Source organism: Nomascus leucogenys, chromosome 11, assembly GCF_006542625.1.
Source record: "Nomascus leucogenys isolate Asia chromosome 11, Asia_NLE_v1, whole genome shotgun sequence".
Taxonomy (NCBI): Eukaryota; Metazoa; Chordata; class Mammalia; order Primates; family Hylobatidae; genus Nomascus; species Nomascus leucogenys.
In genome coordinates this window covers 60,987,432-61,008,963 of record NC_044391.1, presented here as the reverse complement: position 1 = coordinate 61,008,963, position 21,532 = coordinate 60,987,432, and the positions used below count along the sequence as shown (strand labels likewise).

At 35.3% G+C, this 21,532-nt stretch overlaps 1 protein-coding gene across 1 annotated transcript in view; it reads right to left on the bottom strand.

Annotated features, from left to right (window-relative positions):
• LRRK2 (leucine rich repeat kinase 2) overlaps positions 1-21,532 on the bottom strand; it is a 142,324-nt gene that overhangs the window by 101,934 nt on the left and 18,858 nt on the right. Inside the window, exons 8-14 of the mRNA XM_003252300.3 lie at positions 16,109-16,228; positions 14,682-14,824; positions 14,512-14,591; positions 13,045-13,151; positions 7,419-7,548; positions 5,040-5,164; positions 738-850 (exon numbers count right to left, since the gene is read on the bottom strand). Of these exons, the coding sequence (XP_003252348.1) occupies positions 738-850; positions 5,040-5,164; positions 7,419-7,548; positions 13,045-13,151; positions 14,512-14,591; positions 14,682-14,824; positions 16,109-16,228 (818 nt within the window). The remainder of the gene's footprint in view (positions 1-737; positions 851-5,039; positions 5,165-7,418; positions 7,549-13,044; positions 13,152-14,511; positions 14,592-14,681; positions 14,825-16,108; positions 16,229-21,532) is intronic.

Sequence of the window (21,532 nt, the reverse complement as noted above, 5' to 3'; positions counted from 1 at the left end):
TGTTTGTTTGTTTTTGTTTCGAGAGGAAGTCTCACTCTGTCGCCCAAGCTGGAATGCAGCAGCATGATCTCAGCTCACTGCAACCTCTGCCTCCTGGGTTCAAGCGATTCTCCTGCCTCAGCCTCCCATTTAGCTGGGATTACAGGCACGCGCCACCATGCCCAGTTAATTTTTGTATTTTTAGTAGAGACAGGGTTTCATCTTGTTAGCCAGGTTGGTCTCGAACTCCTGACCTCGTGATCCACCTACCTCGGCTTCCCAAAGTGCTGGGATTACAGGTGTGGGCCACCGTGCCCAGCCGAAGACTTTACTGTTAACCCTGGTATGTCTTCATGGGCTAAACCATATACTATGAGACCAGAAAAGAAAGATAAGTAGCCAGAGGACAGAAAGAGAAAACAGCAGCCAGAGTACCCGGCATGACTCATAAGGTCTAGTTGCACATCTGGCTCTTTGGTTCTCTTTCTGGTTGAGCAAACTAGAGTGGATTTATGTTACTGGCAATCAAAAGAATCTTGCCTACATCTATAATTGATAACACACTTAGCTGGACTTAGCTTAGTACATATCTTTTCACTTCCCACATCCCCACTGTCATCTTATGTCTCTAACCACATGACTCCCTCCTATCATAGTAAACGGAGAACAGAAAACTTAGACTGAAAAAGCCCCCCTGGTTCTCCAAATTTAATATTTTAGTTAATAGCATAAAGACAGAAAACTTATATTCAACATACCCTGTTCAAAGCTGCTAGGACCAGTTTGTGAATACCATTCTTGAAACACTGTTTTTTAACCACATTTAGCTTACGATGAGATTCTGTATCCTCCCTGGATTCTTCTGGCATGCCTAAACGCACAGATAAATAAATAAAGAAAGAATTTTCTTATAAACATTTGAGTTGAACAGACTGTTACTTTCTAGAAATTGTCATAATTAATCTCACAATATATGTGTTGTACTTTTTTCTAGTACATGTTTCCTTATCAAAGAAATAACCAGAAATTTTAAGGAATCTATAAAAATAGTTCATCACTGAATATAAAATAAATATAATGTGGAAGAATGCTTACTGAATTTGAAGTAGTAAAAAATTATGATGGTGAAGAAATTTTCTGAAGCAAACAATCGCTTTTTTGTGTGAGGAGGCTGTGCTTTAAGATGCCGCAAGATTTTTATGCAACAATGGACAACTTGAGAATCAGAGTTATTTGGACTACAACATAAAAAGGTCAGAAATGAAATGTAGACAAAACAGAGTAGCTGGAATAATCGTAGCAAAAGATAAGATTTGAGTTTCAGTATTAAGGTGGTAGAGAACATGTCATTTTTTAGAAGTTCTGTAAAGGCTGTATAATAGCATTGTTATTTTAAAAATCATATTCCTTATTAAGCTACACTGTAGCTGAACTGTGCTAAAAACACTACAAGTCAAAAATGTGGTAATGTAACATATAAGTAAAATTATTATGAATGAATAATGTTTTCCAAACCTAAGATTATAGACATAACTATTAATAAATAATCATTTATAATCTTCCACTTTAATAATCTGCATTAATATAAACTATAAGCTGGCTACAGCAGGCTTTTCATTTATTTAAGAAGCATTTGAATTCCAATTACATGCCAAGGATTTTGTTAATGCTTGGAATACTATGGTAAAGAAGGCAGCCTTGATAACCCTCCTCCAACTTTCAGTCCTTATTTTAAAATGTACTCAAAGAGGTTCTGACATTCACTGCAGCCGTGGGGTCTGGGGCAAGTCCCTTAAACTGTCTGTGTGTCATTTCCGGTGACCAAGATCACACTAACTTCTGAGGCTGCCTAGTACGCCTTAAGAAGATGTGACCACTAAAACTGGCCTGTTTGCGTAGTAAAAACATCATGCTTCATGTAATGGGTCTTATTAAACATCTTCCTTATATTAAGACCAAATGAACATTCCTGTAAATTTCTTCTCCAGTCTTTGTTCTATCACTTGAGGTCCTACTATTCAAATGGATGTAATTTCCTTTCTACGTAACAGTCCTTTAGGTTGTGTGGACTGTAAATTTTTTTGAGAGCAGTATCCGTAACCTCATCATCTCCCGAGACCTTAAGGATTCTAGACATAGTGCTTTAAATACAACAGTTGTTCAGAACAAGATTGTTGCACAAATATTTATTTTAAAATGCCTACTCTGGAGTCAGCCTGCATAAGCTGAAAATCTGGTGCTGTTATATCAGGCCTGACCTTAAAAATCTCTACAATTCTATGCCGCAGCTTTGTCATCCATACAATACCAAAATAATAATAATAATAATAATAATAATAATATCTGCCTCATGAAGTGCTGTGAGAAACAAAAGAGTTAATATACTTAAAATACTTCAAACTACGCCTAATACTTTTTAAGTCCTCCATATTTGTTTGGTATTATTACTGTTACTGGTTATAAGTGAATAGATTGGAATAGAGTTTCATATCCCCTTGAGTCATCTCTTCTTCAAATAAAACAATCTCAGTTCCTCTTATTGCTCTTCTTAATGTGCTTTTATCTCCCTAATCACTCTCCTCTATACACTTCCCAATTTGCCTATATGCCTTCTTAGAGAATTTCACAGTATTTCCTCTAAAACTTGCAGTAACTCAAGAAACAAGTCAAATGATATTTTATTAAAGTAACTGGGTCTTTATTATTATTTTCTTAAAGCAACCAGCTTTAATGCCTTCAACAAGTTGCTATAAAGTAGAAGAGAAAATGTATAGTAATAGATTGAAAGAAACTTAAGATATATACACTAGATGCAATATGCTATCCTTAATTGGACCCTAAATTATACACATCTGCCATAATGTACATCTTTGCCACTAAAAAACCTGAATATAATCTAGTTAATAAATGAATATATGTACACCTAGGTATTTTATAAGAACCTCAACTTCACATGTTCAAACCAGAATCATAGTCAACCTCGAAACCACTGGAGTATTGCTACCATAGTTACTTGTTGATACCTAGAATGATACGGTACTGCACGGCATGGTACATTACGTAGGGCACAGCACAGTACGGTGTAATGTGGTAGTATAATATGTTAGCATAGAGTAAATGATTAAGCCTTTACCTACTAGAAGAATGTACTTACACACTGATATGCTTATAAAATGTATTTTTTTACATAAAGTACAGTCCTCAACTGATTATGTTCAAGGGCACCCATAATACATCTGATTGATTGTTGACTAACAATTTTGCTTCAGGGTCAGTTTAAGAACAATAAAAGAAAAGAAATACTGTATTCAAAACTTGCTTTTGGACTAAAAGAGTATTATTTTATTAACTAACAGAAACGGTTTTTGAGTGTCCTTTGGTTATCTTTAAAACTCAAAACCTCCCTCAAAAGAATAAGGCTGTCAACTTTAAGGATAATCAAAAGGCATTTTTATTGTTTTTAATTACAATCTAAAAATAAAATTCAATAAAACATGCAATAATATTTTCAAGTAAAATTACATCCGTTAAATTATGCCTCGAAACTAAGCTGAAACTATGAATAGGACACCATGATTCAATTTTTAAAATACTGATTGAATAGCCACCAGAGGACTGGGGCGCCCAGAAAAAAATGACTGAAGAAAGCTCTGGCCTTGAAAAAACTTTTATATCGAGTAATACTCTTATACAGAGAAACAAAATATCTATATAACTAGAGAAAATGATAGATTTAAGAATATTTCATTTTAAAAGAACAAGGCAAAAATGACTTCAAAAGATTGGGAACTTCACAGAACAAAGTATCATCCTTCATACTTACAGATCACGATGTCACATCAAACAGATCTCCCAACCATCTGTCCAATCTGCCCTCTCATCTGTGTTTCCATTGCCGGGTCCCTTCCCCGGGTCTCACTTGACTACCATGGACCTCCAACCCAATCTCCTTGTATCTAGTCTCTCTCCCTGTCTATCATCCTCTGCACCACGATGCTATTGTCTTTAGTTGCAAATGTCGGTGTGACACTGCAATCTGTAAACACTTTTAATAAACTTGGATTGGCTCCATTTTTAAAAGGCACAAATTTTTTAGCACTGCATTCAAGGCCCTTTTCTTTGGGCCTCAGCCTTTCCTTCCACACTCATCCCCAAGCACTCCTCTCCTTATCCTCCATGCCTCACTCACCCCTGACCGTGTGCACTTTCTTCTGCTTGAAATGTCCTTGCCCTTTCTACCAGGCCAGCTCTATTTACCCTTCCACCTCAAATATTACAATCTCTGTCCTACTCCTTGTAAGAAATCATTTGTGCCTCCATCCATATTCTCAAAGCCTTTTATATATGCATCTATCATGGCCTCTCTCACACTGCCTGTTAATTAACTATTTACACTTCCATCTACCTCTAAGCTCCTATAACAGTACAGTTGTGCTTTTTTTCCAATTCATCTTTCAAAGTTTAACGGCATCACAGTGCTTAGAACATAAGAAGCACTTAATAAATGTGTTGAATGAATGGAGACATAGGTGTTTTAAAGGGGCTTTGGAGAACAAATAAGGTGATAACAGATGTAAGTAAGAATTAAAGGTGGGTGGAGGGTGGAAGCCATTGAGGTAAATGAGTACAAGCTACATTGGAGAAAGATTAATTCAATCATAGAGTAAGAAAAGGATGGAAATGAAGGAAGAGAACAGGTATGAAAATTAGCTAATAGTAGAATTCAAACAAGAGAAAAAAAGCTTGAACTCAGGTCATGGCAACAAAAATAGAAAAGAATTACCAGAGATGAACACCCTCCTTAAAAATAAAAGCCCCACATTTTACATCGTAGTTATTTTGTATAAATAAATTACTGAATTTCATATTGTTTTCTTATAAAAATTAATCTAAGTGACTCTTCTGCATCATATTTAACCTCTTTTTGGTTTAACAGTAAGATTTACATTTAGTCGACAGAAACTAGTCTTTTAATATTTGCCTAGAATATTGCTATTTCGTGAAAAATCAAAAATCTATTTAAATTGTTATCTTTTCCCACAATCAACTATGTAACTTACCTGGTACTATAAAATGTAAAATAGCTCGAAGCGCCTCCAGCTGCACTGGTAATGATGTCTCATGACATTTCATAACTGTTATTATTTTGGGGACCACTGCTGCCATTGTATCCAGGGAAGTGTTGCTGGGGATATAAAATTGGCATGTTTATTGAAAGACCGATATGATTCAATGGTATAAACACCAAATTGAAATAAGTACAAGAGGACAGAACCAATATATTTTATCAGGAAAGATATATGAAAATGCATTTGAAATCAGTAGTGTAAGCATACATAATTTTAATTGTCTACACTTTGAACTCATAAGATAGAATTCATAGTAACCCGGGAATTACTTCATTTCATAAAACTAACACCATCCTTCTGACCTAGGATGGGTCAATGACCACAATCCCAGCAGGCAGGTGTTATTATCCCCATTTTCTACATGAAAAACTTAGACAGATAAAGGTTAAATATTCAGGTCTTATCACTAGAAACTGACAGAGACAAGGCTGGTACCCAAACTTGTCTGACCCCAAGACAAGGCCTCTTTACATCACACGAACCTTCCTCTTCCAGATTATCGTCACTGGACTTCTTATGTGGTATTTTTAATTATTTTTAATTTGTTTTACAGTCTTGGTTTCTCTAAGGTATTTAAGCTATTCTTTCTTTTACATATGAGCAAATGTCACTTGACTAGAATGCAGTAGGTACTATGAACTTTAATACAGTCAATCCTTGCTTTCCTTGTTAACTGAGACTTGTGCATATCAGAACCATGTTCTCACTTTGCATGGTTCTGTGGACACTGAGATACATTCCTTCTTTTCCAACTTAAAGTCCCAGTTTAAACACATCCCTCCGTTGGAGCCTCCCCTCCTTGGGCAACCCCAGCTGGGTCCACTTTACTCTTACCATTGCGTCTTTTACACACTACTGCCGCTGCATTCTGAGACGGTATTTTACTTATCAGTCTCTCAACTAACATGAGTTCTGTAGGGGCAGACACATTGTCAGAGCCAAAGCGGAATCTCCAGGACTGCAACTGTACACATTTTACTTAAGAGCATGCAGCCAGAAACATTAAATGCCTTGCCCAGAATCTACAGAATCCTAGACTGGAGTTTATTCCGCTGCGTTTTTGCCTCATTTGTAAAGGTTCGCACACTTCTGGCACCATTAAAGTCAATATTTAAGATAAACTTTTCATCTCAGTGTTCAAAAACAACATTTAAATAAGAGAAATACAGCTTAGAGAGATATATAAACATAGATTAGTTAGACTGACGTTAAAAACAGTGTAACCCTACTTCTTTCAAGTCTGCAGTTATGCTACATTTCATGCTATATGCACTTCATTTATTCACACTTAATAACAGTATAACAATAGATACAATTTGTTGAGTGCTTAAAATGCAGCAGGCATTATCCTAATCCCTTTGTAAAAATTAATTTATTTAATCCTTACATTCTAAGCTTACAACTTTCAAGGTTGTTATCGTTCCTTTTTACCAATGAGGAACGTGAAGTTTTAGAGATGAAACAGTTGGCTCAAATTAGTGGCAAAGCCAGGAACAAAATTAGTTTTTACTGCAACTTCTGTGCCAATTATTTTTTTTACACGTGAAAGTTTTCTGTATAGCCTCTTTTTGTTCGAAATTTACTCAGACAATGCCAAATTTACATCATATTTTTTGGCTGAACAAAATGCAAAAAGGCACTGAGCCTATTCTACAGTAGGTACCTTCTGCATATTATTCATTTTTAGTCTTTTAAACGGGTGTTTTTTTTAAGCCACAAGTTCTGCCCACATCTACCACCCCTCACCCCCACCTCATCCCACCCTGCCCCACCACCATCCACACATAGATCAAAGGATCTGGTCTCTGTTGTGCCACTAACCGACAGCTACATAATCTTAACATCTCTGCACTTGGACTAGATGTAGTTAAAATTTTCCCTAACTAAGGATTGAGAGCAGGAAGAGAAGACAAAGTTCATTCAGATGAAGGAATAATATATTCGTTGTGAAAGAGCAAAATTTAGCCACATCCTGATTTTATCTTTTATAACTTTCACACACACAATAATTAGAAAAACTGCTGTATGCTATGTGCTATACAATTACCACTTTTCAAAATATAGTCAACATCATGCATCAGGTTCAAAAGCAAACCTTCAACATGTTTCCACAATCTTGCCATTCCTTTCAGTGTTCAGATAAAGTAAGCCTATGGTACTAGTGACATGAGATTACGTTGCAAAATGCTTCAATTCTCCAGTGTCTTATGTTTTTCTTTTTCTTTTCATTATTAGAAATATGCTTGAAATATTGATATTCTACCTGGCCCAATATGATATATTCTGTACAAGTTAATGAATCTATATTACCTTCCTTCAAAAAGATGATTTAGCATTTTACAGCCACTTTCAGCCACTTCAGGAGAATATATATGCTTCTGCATTAACTCCAAAACATTCAGGTCTATTCCTTTTGATAACAGTATTTTTCTGAAATTAACTGAGATTTTTTAAAATGTTACTTATAGATATGAAAGCATATTTTCATAATTTTACCATAAGATTTAGAATATTAATATAGTCCAAATTTACAGGAAAGCATATACAAGAGCACACATAATTTATAGTTCATTGACAGCTTAAAGATAATTCATGTTTATTTCTTTAAAACACATGTCATTTCCAATTGTTTTTGCCTTTATTAACCCTTTGCTGGGATTTTGGTTTTAACATTTTTATTCATAGAGTAGATGGTTTTAATGTAATCACCATGTCTCTGCCCATTGCAAAGGAGTGTTTTTCCAGGAAAAAAGAAATCTGTTTAAATAATGGTCTCCAAAATAAGAATGAAAGTTAAATTTTATTCCAATACTTAAAACAAGTTCACAAATAACTGCACTTACATAGAGCTAAGACTAACCAGATGTGCTAGACAATGGTGGGCTGGGAATGAGTTACAAGCATGTGGAGGTATTGACCATTCACTCAGCTTTTTGGGAGTATGGGGAATGAAGGGGCTGTAACAGGCTTGGTTGCTTTCAGCCTTCAGCTGCTTTGACCATTTATCCCAGCGGACTTTACAAACATTGTAATTTCTATATATGCCATCATATACAAAGGAATGGAAAGCATTTACATAGAACATAAGTAATGACAGTTATTTTCACAAAGTAATGCCAAAGTCTAGGAAACATATAGATATGCTTTACAACTGGTATTTCATTATTTGTGGAAAGTAACTATATTCCAGCAATAATGATTAAGAAATAATTTTCCTCTTTTTTTGTTGTTGTTGCTTTTTGTGACAGCATCTCTCTCTGTTGCCAAGGCTGGAGTGCAGTAGCATGATCATCGCTCACTGCAGTCTTAACCTCCTGGCCTCAAGTGATCCTCCTGTCTCAGCCTCCAAGTACCAGGGACTACAAGTGTGCCACCATGCCTGGCTAATTTTTGTTAATATGTTGTAGAGAGGGGATCTCACTATGTTGCCCAGCCTGGTCTTGAACTCCTGAGCTCAAGCAATCCTCCTGCCTTGGCCTCCCAAAGTGCTGGGATAACAGGCATGAGCCACCACAACTGGCCAATTTTCCTCTTTGTAATAAACTTCCTTCACTAAACATAAATCTATTGTCTTCAAGTTTCAACATAAATATCAATTGTCTTGAAGCCTCTATAAAAATATCAGTTCCAACATTACACACTGTGATTCAACACTTTGAAAGTGGCAGAAAAAGAAACGTAAAAAGTTTTAACTTAAGTACTGTTTTTAAAATAAGTAGTCTATCTTAAGAAGATAGGACAAAACATGGAAATAAATAGAAATCACATACACATTCTAAAATACTGCCAGAGCCTGAAAAACTCATACTTTCAAACACATTCAGAATATCACACATTAAGATACAATAAAGAGTTGGTTACTTTGCTCGATCACATCAGAAGTTGTAATAACCTTTCCCAAAGTGGCTAGCTTCTAGCCAAGAAGACACTTTAAAAGACAAAAATGACACTAGGTCAGTGGTTCTCAAACTTTAGTGTGCATCTGAATGACCTGGAGAGCTTGTTAAAACATGGATTGCTGGGTCTCAACTCCAGGGTTTATGATTGAGAAGGTCTGTATGGGGCCCTTGAATTTACATTGTTTATCAAATTTCCCCAGCAAATGCTGCTGGTCCAGGAACCACACTTTAAGAATCACTATCCTAGACAGTAACCCAATGTGTGATTTGCAAATTGCAAGCAATAAACCTAGGAGAAGAAATTTCATCATAAAGTCACGTTAGACTTTATAGAACATTTTGCATGCTATCGCATTTACCAGCTATCTACATAATACTCTTGATCTCATCCACTCCATTTTAACAGGAAATTAACTGCTTTCAGAGGCAAAAAACAATATGCAATGCCCTGCAGGTCTTACTCAATAGTAACCTTCTTTCCTGGCTGCCTATTCACAACTTCATCTCCTCTGATGTCTAACATATCATATTCTCCTTCCTTGCTTCATTTTTTATTCTTAACTGCCTCAAATATTACATATTTTAGTTAATCTTATTATCTTCCCTAGTACAGTTTAAACTCCATGAGCCTTGGATTTTTACTTAACGAATGTATCCCAAATGCCTACAGACACTAGACACTTGGGAGCTCAATAAATATTAATTAATTGAATGGGAAAAATGTCACACAAGATGTATGCAACCTGGGGACCTCGAAGGTTCCAAAGACCCAGTTCTTCTGCCTGCCAATGTAGCCATTTTTTCTAAAAAAAAGCCATGCTCAGCTCTGTACACCCAAAGGTTCCCAAGTGTCTTTCAAGGAGAAATTGCCCAAGAAAGTTGATGAACAAGCTACTCAAGTTCTTCATGCTTTATTAAGGCAGAACTCCAAAGACAATACAAAAGGATCTGAGGACATTTTACCTGACAGGTGACCAGGAACAAAGAAGTAAGGAACTAGAAAGAGCAGAAAACTGAACAAAGACATCAGGGTGGACTCTGAATGTAACCAGTCCTCAGACACCACAATAGGAAGCAGTCGAAATTTCACAAAGTTACGGTTGTTTGATTTGGATATCAAAGGAGATTTCCAGGTGGTTATGAATGATGTCACCAACGCAATGTTGTCTGTACATAGTAAAAGTCTACCTCCACTCTAAAGGTGCCCCAACAGAAGCCACAGAGTCCAGTCCTCATTTTCGGGAGTGAAATCCCTGTCCAGACCTCTTTAACTGCACAGTAGAATAAGAGAGACTCGAGAACAGCGATTCCCTCTCCTTCCCCTTTTACTCTGACTCGTTATCCTTGAGGGCAGCCCCTGTCTGTCTGTCAGTGCCCTGGCCACTCGAAGCGTTTTGTTAAGGTGCCATCAGAGAGGTGAGATGAAAAAGGAGAAGGAGGAAGAAGAAATAATTTTCCTCTTTATTTGACTTCAATAATAATATAAAGAAACATGCATGAGGTGGTTGCTTTATTTTTTTTTCCACCCTACCCAGGTTCTCTCTTAAAAGCTGGTGCTTACACTGGTCTCTGTCTCTGGCTTTCAGTGTTTTTCTCTATTTTTCGCCCTCCAAAAATATCCTGCAAAAGCTGCCAAGTCCCAATGCCTTTATGATGAGTTTTCACCTAAGGATTTCTGGCAGTATTCCTGTTTATCGGGGAAGAAATTTGAGCAGCCTGAACTATAATCTTAAAACTCATGTCTTTCTAAAGGTATACAAGCCATTTTTCTCTTCTTAATTATACAAAGCTATAAGACTTAGAAGAAAGGATTCCCTATCTAATAAATGGTGCTGGGAAAACTGGCTAGCCATGTGTAGAAAGCTGAAACTGGATCCCTTCTTTACACCTTATACAAAAAATAATTCAAGATGGATTAAAGACTTACATGTTAGACCTAAAACCATTAAAATCCTACAAGAAAACCTAGGCAATACCATTCAGGACATAGGCGTGGGCAAGGACTTCATCTCTAAAACACCAAAAGCAATGGCAACAAAAGCCAAAATTGACAAATGGGATCTACTTCAACTAAAGAGCTTCTGCACAGCAAAAGAAACTACCATCGGAGTGAACAGGCAACCTACAGAATGGGAGAAAATTTTTGCAACCTACTCATCTGACAAAGGGCTAATATCCAGAATCTACAATGAACTCAAACAAATTTACAAGAAAAAAACAACCCCATCAAAAAGTGGACGAAGGACATGAACAGACACTTCTCAAAAGAAGACATTTATGCAGCCAAAAAACACATGAAAAAATGCTCATCATCACTGGCCATCAGAGAAATGCAAATCAAAACCACAGTGAGATACCATCTCACACCAGTTAGAATGGCAATCATTAAAAAGTCAGGAAACAACAGGTGCTGGAGAGGATGTGGAGAAATAGGAACACTTTTACACTGTTGGTGGGACTGTAAACTAGTTCAACCATTGTGGAAGTCAGTGTGGCGATTCCTCAGGGATCTAGAACTAGAAATACCATTTGACCCAGCCATCCCATTACTGGGTATATACCCAAAGGACTATAAATCATGCTGCTATAAAGACACATGCACACGTATGTTTACTGCGGCACTACGCACAATAGCAAAGACTTAGAACCAACCCAAATGTCCAACAACGATAGACTGGATTAAGAAAATGTGGCACATATACACCATGGAATACTATGCAGCCATAAAAAATGATGAGTTCATGTCCTTTGTAGGGACATGGATGAAACTGGAAAACATCATTCTCAGTAAACTATCGCAAGGACAAAAAACCAAACACCGCATGTTCTCACTCATAGGTGGGAATTGAACAATGAGAACTCATGGACACAGGAAGGGGAACATCACACTCCGGGGACTGTTGTGGGGTTGGGGGAGGGAGGAGGGACAGCATTAGGAGATATACTTAATGCTAAATGACGAGTTAATGGGTGCAGCAAAACAACATGGCACATGTATACATATGTAACAAACCTGCACATTGTGCACATGTACCCTAAAACCTAAAGTATAATTAAAAAAAGACTTAGAAGAATTACATGTAAAGAACCATTTTTTAAAAAAGTATAGTGCAAAAATTTATAATAGACAATTTTACCAGATTTTAAAATGGTGACTAGCTCTCTACCCAGTTGCATTTCTATGAATTTTCCCAAGAAAATAATAGGAACCATGTATAAAGGAAAACAGAGGAGGAAAGTGATCATTGGTGTTTACTATGAGTTCCAGAAACATCCCACTGGACACAAACTAAAACTTCATCAGTAAGAAATTGGTTCATAAAATAGAATACAGGCAAGCACTGAAAAACTACACAGCTATTAAAAATGATAATTTGGGCCGGGCACAGTGGTTCATGCCTGTAATCCCAGCACTTGGGAGGCCAAGGCAGATGGATTGCTTGAGCCCAGGAATTCAAGACCAGCCTGGGCAACATGGCAAAACACCATCTCTGCAAAAAATTAGCGAGGCATGGCAGTGCATGCCTGTAATCCCAGCTACTCCAGAGGCTGAGGTGGGAGGATCACCTGAGTCCAAAAGTTTGAGGTTATAGTGAGCCATGATCATGCTACTGCACTCCAGCCTAGGTGACAGAGTGAGACCATATCTAAAAACAAAAATTAATTTAAAAAATTAAAAATAAAATGATAATGTGAGAATACACATGTATCAACATAAAAAAGAGAATAAATACAATTTGGTTATAAAGGAGTATAATATGATCCCATTTCTACAAAATACATACAATTTTGTATATGTCATGTGTGAGTTTACACATAGAAGTCCGGAAAAATATACAACAAATGTTTATTTTATTCTTCATCCTTTTACCTATATATTCATAATCCATATGTCAATATATCTCTACACATAGAGATATCTTTCACAATATATAGCTTTATAAATTATGTAAATTTTTCACAATATATAGCTTCTATAATTAAAAATGCCACAATAATGTGTTTCCCTTTATTTGAAGATATGGTCCACTGCTTACCATTTTGTTCTAAGAGAGTTGACAATGCATTCGCAGATGCCTGGAAAACTTCCTTTGATGAAGAATGCATCAGCATGGAGAGCATCACTTCCCTATGAGCTGGGAAACTTTCAAAAATTCAAACAAAATGTTAGTAGTAATCTTTTAAATAACTATCTCAAATTCTCACTTGCCATTATCAAATATCTCTAACAACAATTAAGAGCATATAAACAATATTTTACGCCACCTCCACTTACAAGAGTGAATTATAGCTCATTTTTTAAGACTCGAATTAATTAAATACTAACATAAATAGTATTTTTATGCTTTTTCAAAAGCCAACACGCAGCAGAGAGAAATAAAAAAGCTCAGCAGATATGTAAAGAGACACTGAGGGAAAAGGTAAAGTGAGGAGAAGAAGAGAACGGAAATGAGAGGAAAAAATAAAAATTGTAAAGAAGCAAGGTAGGTTTTAAAGATGTACAACATAAATATATTTTCTTTGTTGTAATAATATATTTAAAGTTATCTTATGGATATTGAAAAATAGGTATCCTATGAACTGAAATTTACAAACTGCAACTTGAATCTCCCTTACCCTAATCTCCAAAAGCCTTGCTCAACATGAGATTATTAAGATGCCAATTTAGCATAGTTTTCAAAAGAATTACTGTTTCTTGTCAAAATGAAAATATTTAATTAAGTAGCATCTGTGTTATTAATTCCCTTCTTATCAGCAATAGATAATTAAACAATTAGACTGTCAAGATTTCAGACATAGAATACTACTATTTGTTTCCAAAATAAGTCATTCACAATTTAAAACCCAGAGGATACCCACTGCAAATAGCACAAGTATAATCAATCAGTTGCCATAAAACACAAAGGCTCACGGATATGAAATAAACTTGATATGCACAAAACTCCTTGCTACAGCTTGTATCTTTGGGAGAGAGTGCCGGTCTTATGATGTTTGAATGGCACTCCTATTGAAAGAGTTATCCAGAGATGACAGCTTCAAATAACCCTCTCGAAAGAAGACAGGTCAACTCTGTCACATCAGATGGGAACTCATCATAGGAAGCTCTCTAACCAAATCCAATTTCTGATATTGACAACCTGCTGGCTAGTCACCATGAAGAAAAGATCACAGATGGCTCTGCAATTTCTATCACCCAAGATGAATTAATATGGCATTTTAAAACGATCAGCCAGAAAATAGAAAGATTCTTTCTCCATGATTCATGAATTACCAAATGACCCTTGATTCCAGATCTCTCAGTAATAACTCTCATTCCACCTTTTCTAACTCCTGAAGGTAATGAGATCAAAATACTACATACCTACTACTATTTTGCAGCAACATCTAAAACTAAATGCCTATATCAAAAATATTTCTAACAAAAGTTATGGTTAAGGTATTTTATAGGTATTGATTTAAAATATAACTGAAATTTTCTATCATATAAAATCAAAACTACTAACTGGCCATCTTCATCTCCAATCTTCTCATGTAAACTGTTTTGGTACATAAGGAGATTATTTAGTGCCCAGCATGCGGCCTCCTGGATTAGGGGAGAAAAAAGAAACCTGTCAAAATATAAATGATTGGAAAACATAATTTTGAATAACTCTAATATTTATGAGAGTCCTACCTGCACGTGCTTGTTCTTTCTATGCCATGTTAATGCTTTGTAACAGGCTTCCAGCCAAAACAATTTATCTTCTTCACCCTCATCATCATTCTCTTGATTCTCATTCTTTTCCTCTAAATCTTGATTTAAGAAAATAGTCTCAGCTTGAAAAAAATTGAAAAATAAATAAAAACATTATATATAATCTACTTAATAGTTTGACCAACTCTAAGTCCATATTTTGAAATATTACCAACAGAATGAGGTGTGCTTTAGTAAAAGCCTTGGTCAATTATAAAGATAATTTTTAATATATTATACATCTCATAATACTACCATCCTATCCAGATAAATAAATAAAACGAGGAAGAAGGTACCAAAAAAAAAAAAACCTAATAGACGAGAGGAGGATTAGTTGAAAAGATTAGCTCATCACAGCACTGTTCACAATAGCAAAGACATTGAATCAACCCAAAAGCCCATCAATGACAGACTGGATAAAGAAAATGTGGTACATATACACCATGGAATACTATGCAGCCATAAAGAGGAATGATATCATGGCCTTTGTAGGGACACGGATGGTGCTGGAAACCATTATCCTCAGATAACTAACACATGAAGAGAAAACCACACACTGCATGTTCTCACTTATAAATGGGAGCTGAACAATGAGAACACATGAACACAGGGAGAGGAACAATACACACTGGGGCCTGTTGGGGGATGGGACTGGAGAAGGGAGCGCATTAGGAAAAATAGCTAATGGATGCTGGGCTTAATACCTAGGTGATGGGTTAATAGGTATAGCAAACCACCATGGCACACGTCTACCTATGTAAAAAACCTGCACATCCTGCACGTGTACACCAGAATTTAAAATACAAATAAACTATTTTTTTTGAGATGGAGTTTCGTTCTTGTTGCCCAAGCTGGAGTGCAGTGGCAGAATCTCAGCTCACTGCAACCTCTACCCTCCAGTTTCAAGCGATTCTCCTGCCTCAGCCTCCCGAGCAGCTGGGATTACAGGTGCCCACCACCATGTGAGACTAATTTTTATATTTTTAGTAGAGATGGGGTTTCACCATGTTGGCCAGGCTGGTCTTGAACTCCTGACCTTGTGATCAACCTGCCTCGGCCTCCCAAAGTGCTGAGATTACAGGCATGAGCCACCATGCCCAGCCACAAATAAAAATGTTTTTAAAACAGATTAGCTGTTTAATGACAAAGCTGAATCAAGAACGATGTAAAGCAAAACTCTACATTGAGATGTGTATACTTGTCACAACTGTTAGTTTCCTTGAAAGTATCCTCTACCGGAAAATGAGCTACACAGGACAGAAAAGGCATGGAATGCTTCCATCTGTACATATGATTCTCCTGTTACAATGTTCATATTGGATGTCAAATGCCTCTGTAAGAATCCCCTTTTTAGTGAAGTTACTCACTGAGGAGGGCCAAACAGCTGAGCGCTGAGATCTGTAATGCTGCGTTCTCTGGGTACTGCTGCACAGCTTTCACCACAAACTCATGGACTTCGTTTAATACCAGGATATTGAAAAAATTACCTAAAAGTTAAGTGAAACATTAGCTGAATTCTCATCCATGCAAGTTAAATTACCTTTAACATATAACACTATTTACATCAATAATTTTGAATGGTGATGAATATTCAATGGCATTAAAACATTTACTAATTAAAATAGCTTAATATGATTGAGTAAAGTTTTGAAATTTTATTTTATGCTGTCCTTTAATTATCTTACTTAGACAATGGAAGTGACTGAGCAAAAATAATGATACTAGTTTGGGTTGTACGAACTGCATGTTCTCTGATTCCCTCTCACGTCATGTCTGTGACACATGGCACGACAATATTCACTGTCTAAAATAACTGAATTTTTCTGCCTTTTAAAGATGAAACTCTTAAATCTGTCTTTTAGAAGACCCAATATTAAATCATTTTACTGAAACACTCTTCTTTCACTTAAAGGAATAGTGCTTAGAAAATTCATTGGCATGTTTACCATTATTTGATCTTGTCTATGATGATCTCAGAAAAAAAAAAAAGATATATCACCACCTCCAGCCCACCCCCGGAAGAAGCCCCATACCTTTTTATACCCACTCTTCTGAGAATTAATATGACATCCAAGAGTCTAAATCCTTATGAGGAAAATCTTTATCTGATACTGCAGAAATATGTACCTTCTTCTATTTGGCTTATTTGTAACTCACTAACAGTTACCAAGCTTCTTTCTAAAACAAAGAATTGAAACTCCTATTCATCTATAAGTTTAACTAAGTGATTTCTGAGATACAAAGCCAGAAATGGAAAAGATCCTGTATCATAAAAAACCTAAAGCCCAAACTAAATATTCATCAACGGCCTCACAATCAAAAGGCAGTTTAAGCAAGTATGGGGCTCCTTTACCAACACCTTCCCATGCTGTTGCCTCTTCCACATTCACCCACCAAGTAAACATTCTCCACAGCCCTTAGTGATCACTAGCGTTTTCAAAAAGATTTTCTTCTACTTTTACCAGCTTGTCTAAACTTGGGTTGTCCCCATCACTCTCTTTTCCCTATTATACTCACACCAGTGCCAACAGCTGTTCTGTCACTGAATCACTGTGTGACTCAGAAAACAGCACGAAGACTAGACTTACGTTCAGGTAATTTGTGTGAAAATACGTAGCAAATTGTACAAAGCCTTTAAATGCATTAAGCCCATAATTAAATTGCATAGTTTGGCAAAACGTTAAATATTTATTTACTTGAGGTTTTAATTTTAACTATGAAGAAAAAGTTAAGAGTTTTATTCAGCTACTTTTGAAACAGTAACAGCAACAATAAATTCTCTACCCATTAAATGGAACAAATCATCATCCACTAAGACATAAACAAGAGAAAAAAGATTCTTTACCTGAAGATCGATTTGATCACTCTTTATTTTCAAAAAAAGTTACAGAATAATACAAAAGTTACCTATGACATGACAGTTGCCATGGTTTATTTAATTTTAACAGTATAAAATCAAGCACCTTTAATGTGCTGTTCTAGACAATTTGGCAGTCAAGTAGCATTTCCCTAATCACAAAAACAAAACCCCTTCTTCTGGCTCATTTCAAGAAATTAAGGTGAACTCACATTTTAATGTAACATGTGCAAGTTGTAACTTGACTGTGGTAAATTGTAAAACATGAAACAGAGAATTGTACAGTAGTGTGCTACTCTAACACCTGGATTTAAGAAATCGACTTTGAATTAGATTAAAACATTATCAGGTATCAGCCAGTTTGTACAACTACAACCTTCTCATGAAAAATAATGAATAAAGGGTCACCTGATAGAGATAAACTAGTAAACGGATATCATGTTTAGAAGAAATACTTTGTTTAGGGATGAAGAAATTTGGGTTCTCAGCCTGATTTCACCCCTTACTGCTTACATAATCTTGAATAAAACACAAAGATTGATGAACCACAGGACCTCATCTGTAAATGTGGAAATAATAACAATTTCCCATCTCCCAAGATAGTTGTATGGATCAAAATATATATATATATATATAAAAATGTATATATATACACATTGTATTTAAATATGTATATTTATATGCATTTATATATAATGTATATAATGTACATTTGTATATAAATATATATTTATATACATTTGTATGTATATTTATATGCATGTATAAATATTTATATACATTTATATACAATGTGTATATTTATATATTTATATATACAGATGTAAGTAGATTCATATATATGAAGTATATGAGTATATATATACACTTTGGAAACTATGAAATGTGAAAATATTAAAACATTATCGTCTTACAGTTTTAGTCATATAACAACATTCAATAAATGCTTATCAAGGAAAGAAATAAACTAAAGTTGTGCATGTAAAATAGAATTCAACTTACAAAAAATTCATTTTAACTGAAACTAGGAAATTTCCCAATGCTAAAATCAATTTCCAAATTACACAGGGGATATAATCATGATACTGGAAGTGAAAATACAAGTTGCTACAGTGGAGACATGTCAATTAGTTTTTTCGAATGATTAATGATTTCCCCCAAAATTTGTAACAATAAAAAACTAAATGCCTATTATAATAATCCTAATTTTGTACAAAATATTCCTGGTTATGCTTTTGAGAAAATGTCATCAGAATCAATGTCCAACAGTTAACGATCACTCCTTATTATTCAGCAACCACACTCACTTTTTTTTTTTTTCCGAGACGGAGTCTCGCTCTGTCGGCCAGGCTGGAGTGCAGTGGCGCAATCTCGGCTCACTGCAAGCTCCGCCTCCGGGGTTCACGCCTTTCTCCTGCCTCAGCCTCTCCGAGTAGCTGGGACTACAGGCGCCCGCCACCACGCCCGGCTAATTTTTTGTATTTTTAGTAGAGACGGGGTTTCACCGTGGTCTCGATCTCCTGACCGCGTGATCCGCCCGCCTCGGCTTTTAAACTCATTGCTGTCCTCACAAAAATATCAAGGAAATTTCCAAGGTGTGTGTTGAGGGGCACAGGGAGTTCAAAAAGAAGCTGAAACAAGAGCTGTGAGTTGAACGCCAGAGCAGTCTTGTGGGAAAGCATGAATCCTGGCGCTGCATTCAACAAACCAGTTTCAGACTCTCTGCAAGGTAAGGTCTCAGAGTCTCCCATATTAAGCCTGGATCATATCCTAAACTGCTCCCAGGTCAGTCCTGTGCTCTGACTCCTGGCAAACACCTCTGAAAGAGCATCTTTAATTTAAGTCCTCAGGATGCTCAATCAAAGAGAAACTCACAACCATACAAGAAAACAAGGCCCCGCGACTGACAGGCAGTCACCCTAGAAGCAGTTGGTTTAGACTCCCCAGAACTTTACATATAGTTATCAGATACAAAACACAAAATAGCCATCTATTAATCATTAAATAAATAAAAGGATTTTTTTTAACAAAAAAGAAAGGGTAAAAAAGAAAAAAAAAGAAGCTGCCAAAACTCAGCTGGTATATGTGAAAATAAACAGAGAAGATATTTTAGTAGGGTTTTTAAAAATCTAATAAATGACCAAGTTAAATTCATCAGGAAGTGCAAAGTAGCTTAGTATTAGAAAACCTATAGATGTATTTCTTCATCTTAACATAATGAAAAGGAAAAAAAAGACTTACATTTTAAGTATATTTCATAAAATTAAATATTTTAATATTTTTAAGCCCACATTGTAAAAATAAAAGCAAAGAAGAAATAAAATAAAATTTCTTAACAAAATTTTTTTAAAAAATTTAAACCCTTGTAAGATGCATTATTTTGGATGGGAGAATATTAAAAATATTTTGTTTAAAATCAGGAAAAAGAGCAAGACAAGGATGTCTACTATCAATGATTCTATTTAACACTGTATTAATAATTCTGGCTCATGTAAGAAGACAAGCAAATGAAATAAAGAATATAAGAAGCAGAAAGGAAGAACTCAGACTGTCATTATTTACAAATTATGTAATTGCTATGAAGAGAACTTAAGAGCATTTAGAAACAAATTGTCAGAATTAACAGAAGAGTTTAGGAAGGTAGGTTAGTTCAATATACAAAAAATCATTTGCATTTCTTTATGAAAACACAGTTCAAAAATATGATTTAAAAAGAAATACCATTTACAATAATAATAAAAAATAAGATATGTAGCAAAAACTAAGATGTGCAAGACATGTATAGAAGAAATTATGATGTAAAGATGTCAGTTCTTCTTAAAATGATCCACATATTTTGTGCAATTCCAGTCAAAATCTCAACAGTGTTTTCCAAGGAACTGGACAAGTTAATCCTAAAATTTGTATGGAATAGTAAAGGCCCAGGAAAAAAGGCAAGCTGTGCCTAAAAAAGAATGTATGGTGACTTGACCTATTAGCTTTTCAGATATCAGGACTTACGGAACTGTTAATTTAAATAGTGTTATATTGATTCAGACAAATCAGATTAATGCAACAGAACACTAAGGACAGAAACATAAATATATACGTTTACATATATATATACCACACGACTGGGAAACAGGTGAACCTCTAATAAATTGTGCTGTGATGGTAACTAGCTCTCCACCCTGAAAAAAAAGAGGGGGAATTGGGTTCTTTACAAAAACAAACTGCAACAGTTTAACAAATGAGAAAGATTTGGAATAAAAGATACAATATATTTATTATCTTAGGGAAAGGACAGATTAAGATTTCTTAAACAAGATACATAAAAAATAGTAAATCACAAAGGAACTGATTATTAAATTTAACTATATCACAACAGCCACCATAAAGATGGTGAAAAGACATGCTACAAGTCAAGGGAAGGTATTTTCAATACATATAACCTACCACCAAAACATTATTATCCAGAATCTATGAATCGGTTTTAAAAAGACAGACTATCCTGTGAACAATATTGATAAATGGCAGATTGCGTATTTCACAAAGAAGGACATACCAATGGCAAATAAATATTTTTTAAAATATTAACCCTTATTTATATATGGAGAAAATATGTATGTCTCTGCATCAAATGTTAACTGTTCTTTTTTTTCTTTTTTTAAAAAAAAAGACTGCAAAACATTTTGTATCTGTTTTGGCACAGCCAAAACTAATCAACTGTTTTCACAAAAAGTATATTATAATGCTTAAACGTAGAAAAAAATTAATAACATAAGGAAATGGTCTGTTAAAGCAGTTATCTGCTTTAACACAGATAGTAGTAGCATAAAACAAGAAAGAATCCAAATGTCCATGGATAGAAAAATGGAAAAATAAATTGTGGTATTTCCAAATAATAGAATACTACATGCAACCACATGCAAAAATATTTCTGATTCTTATAATC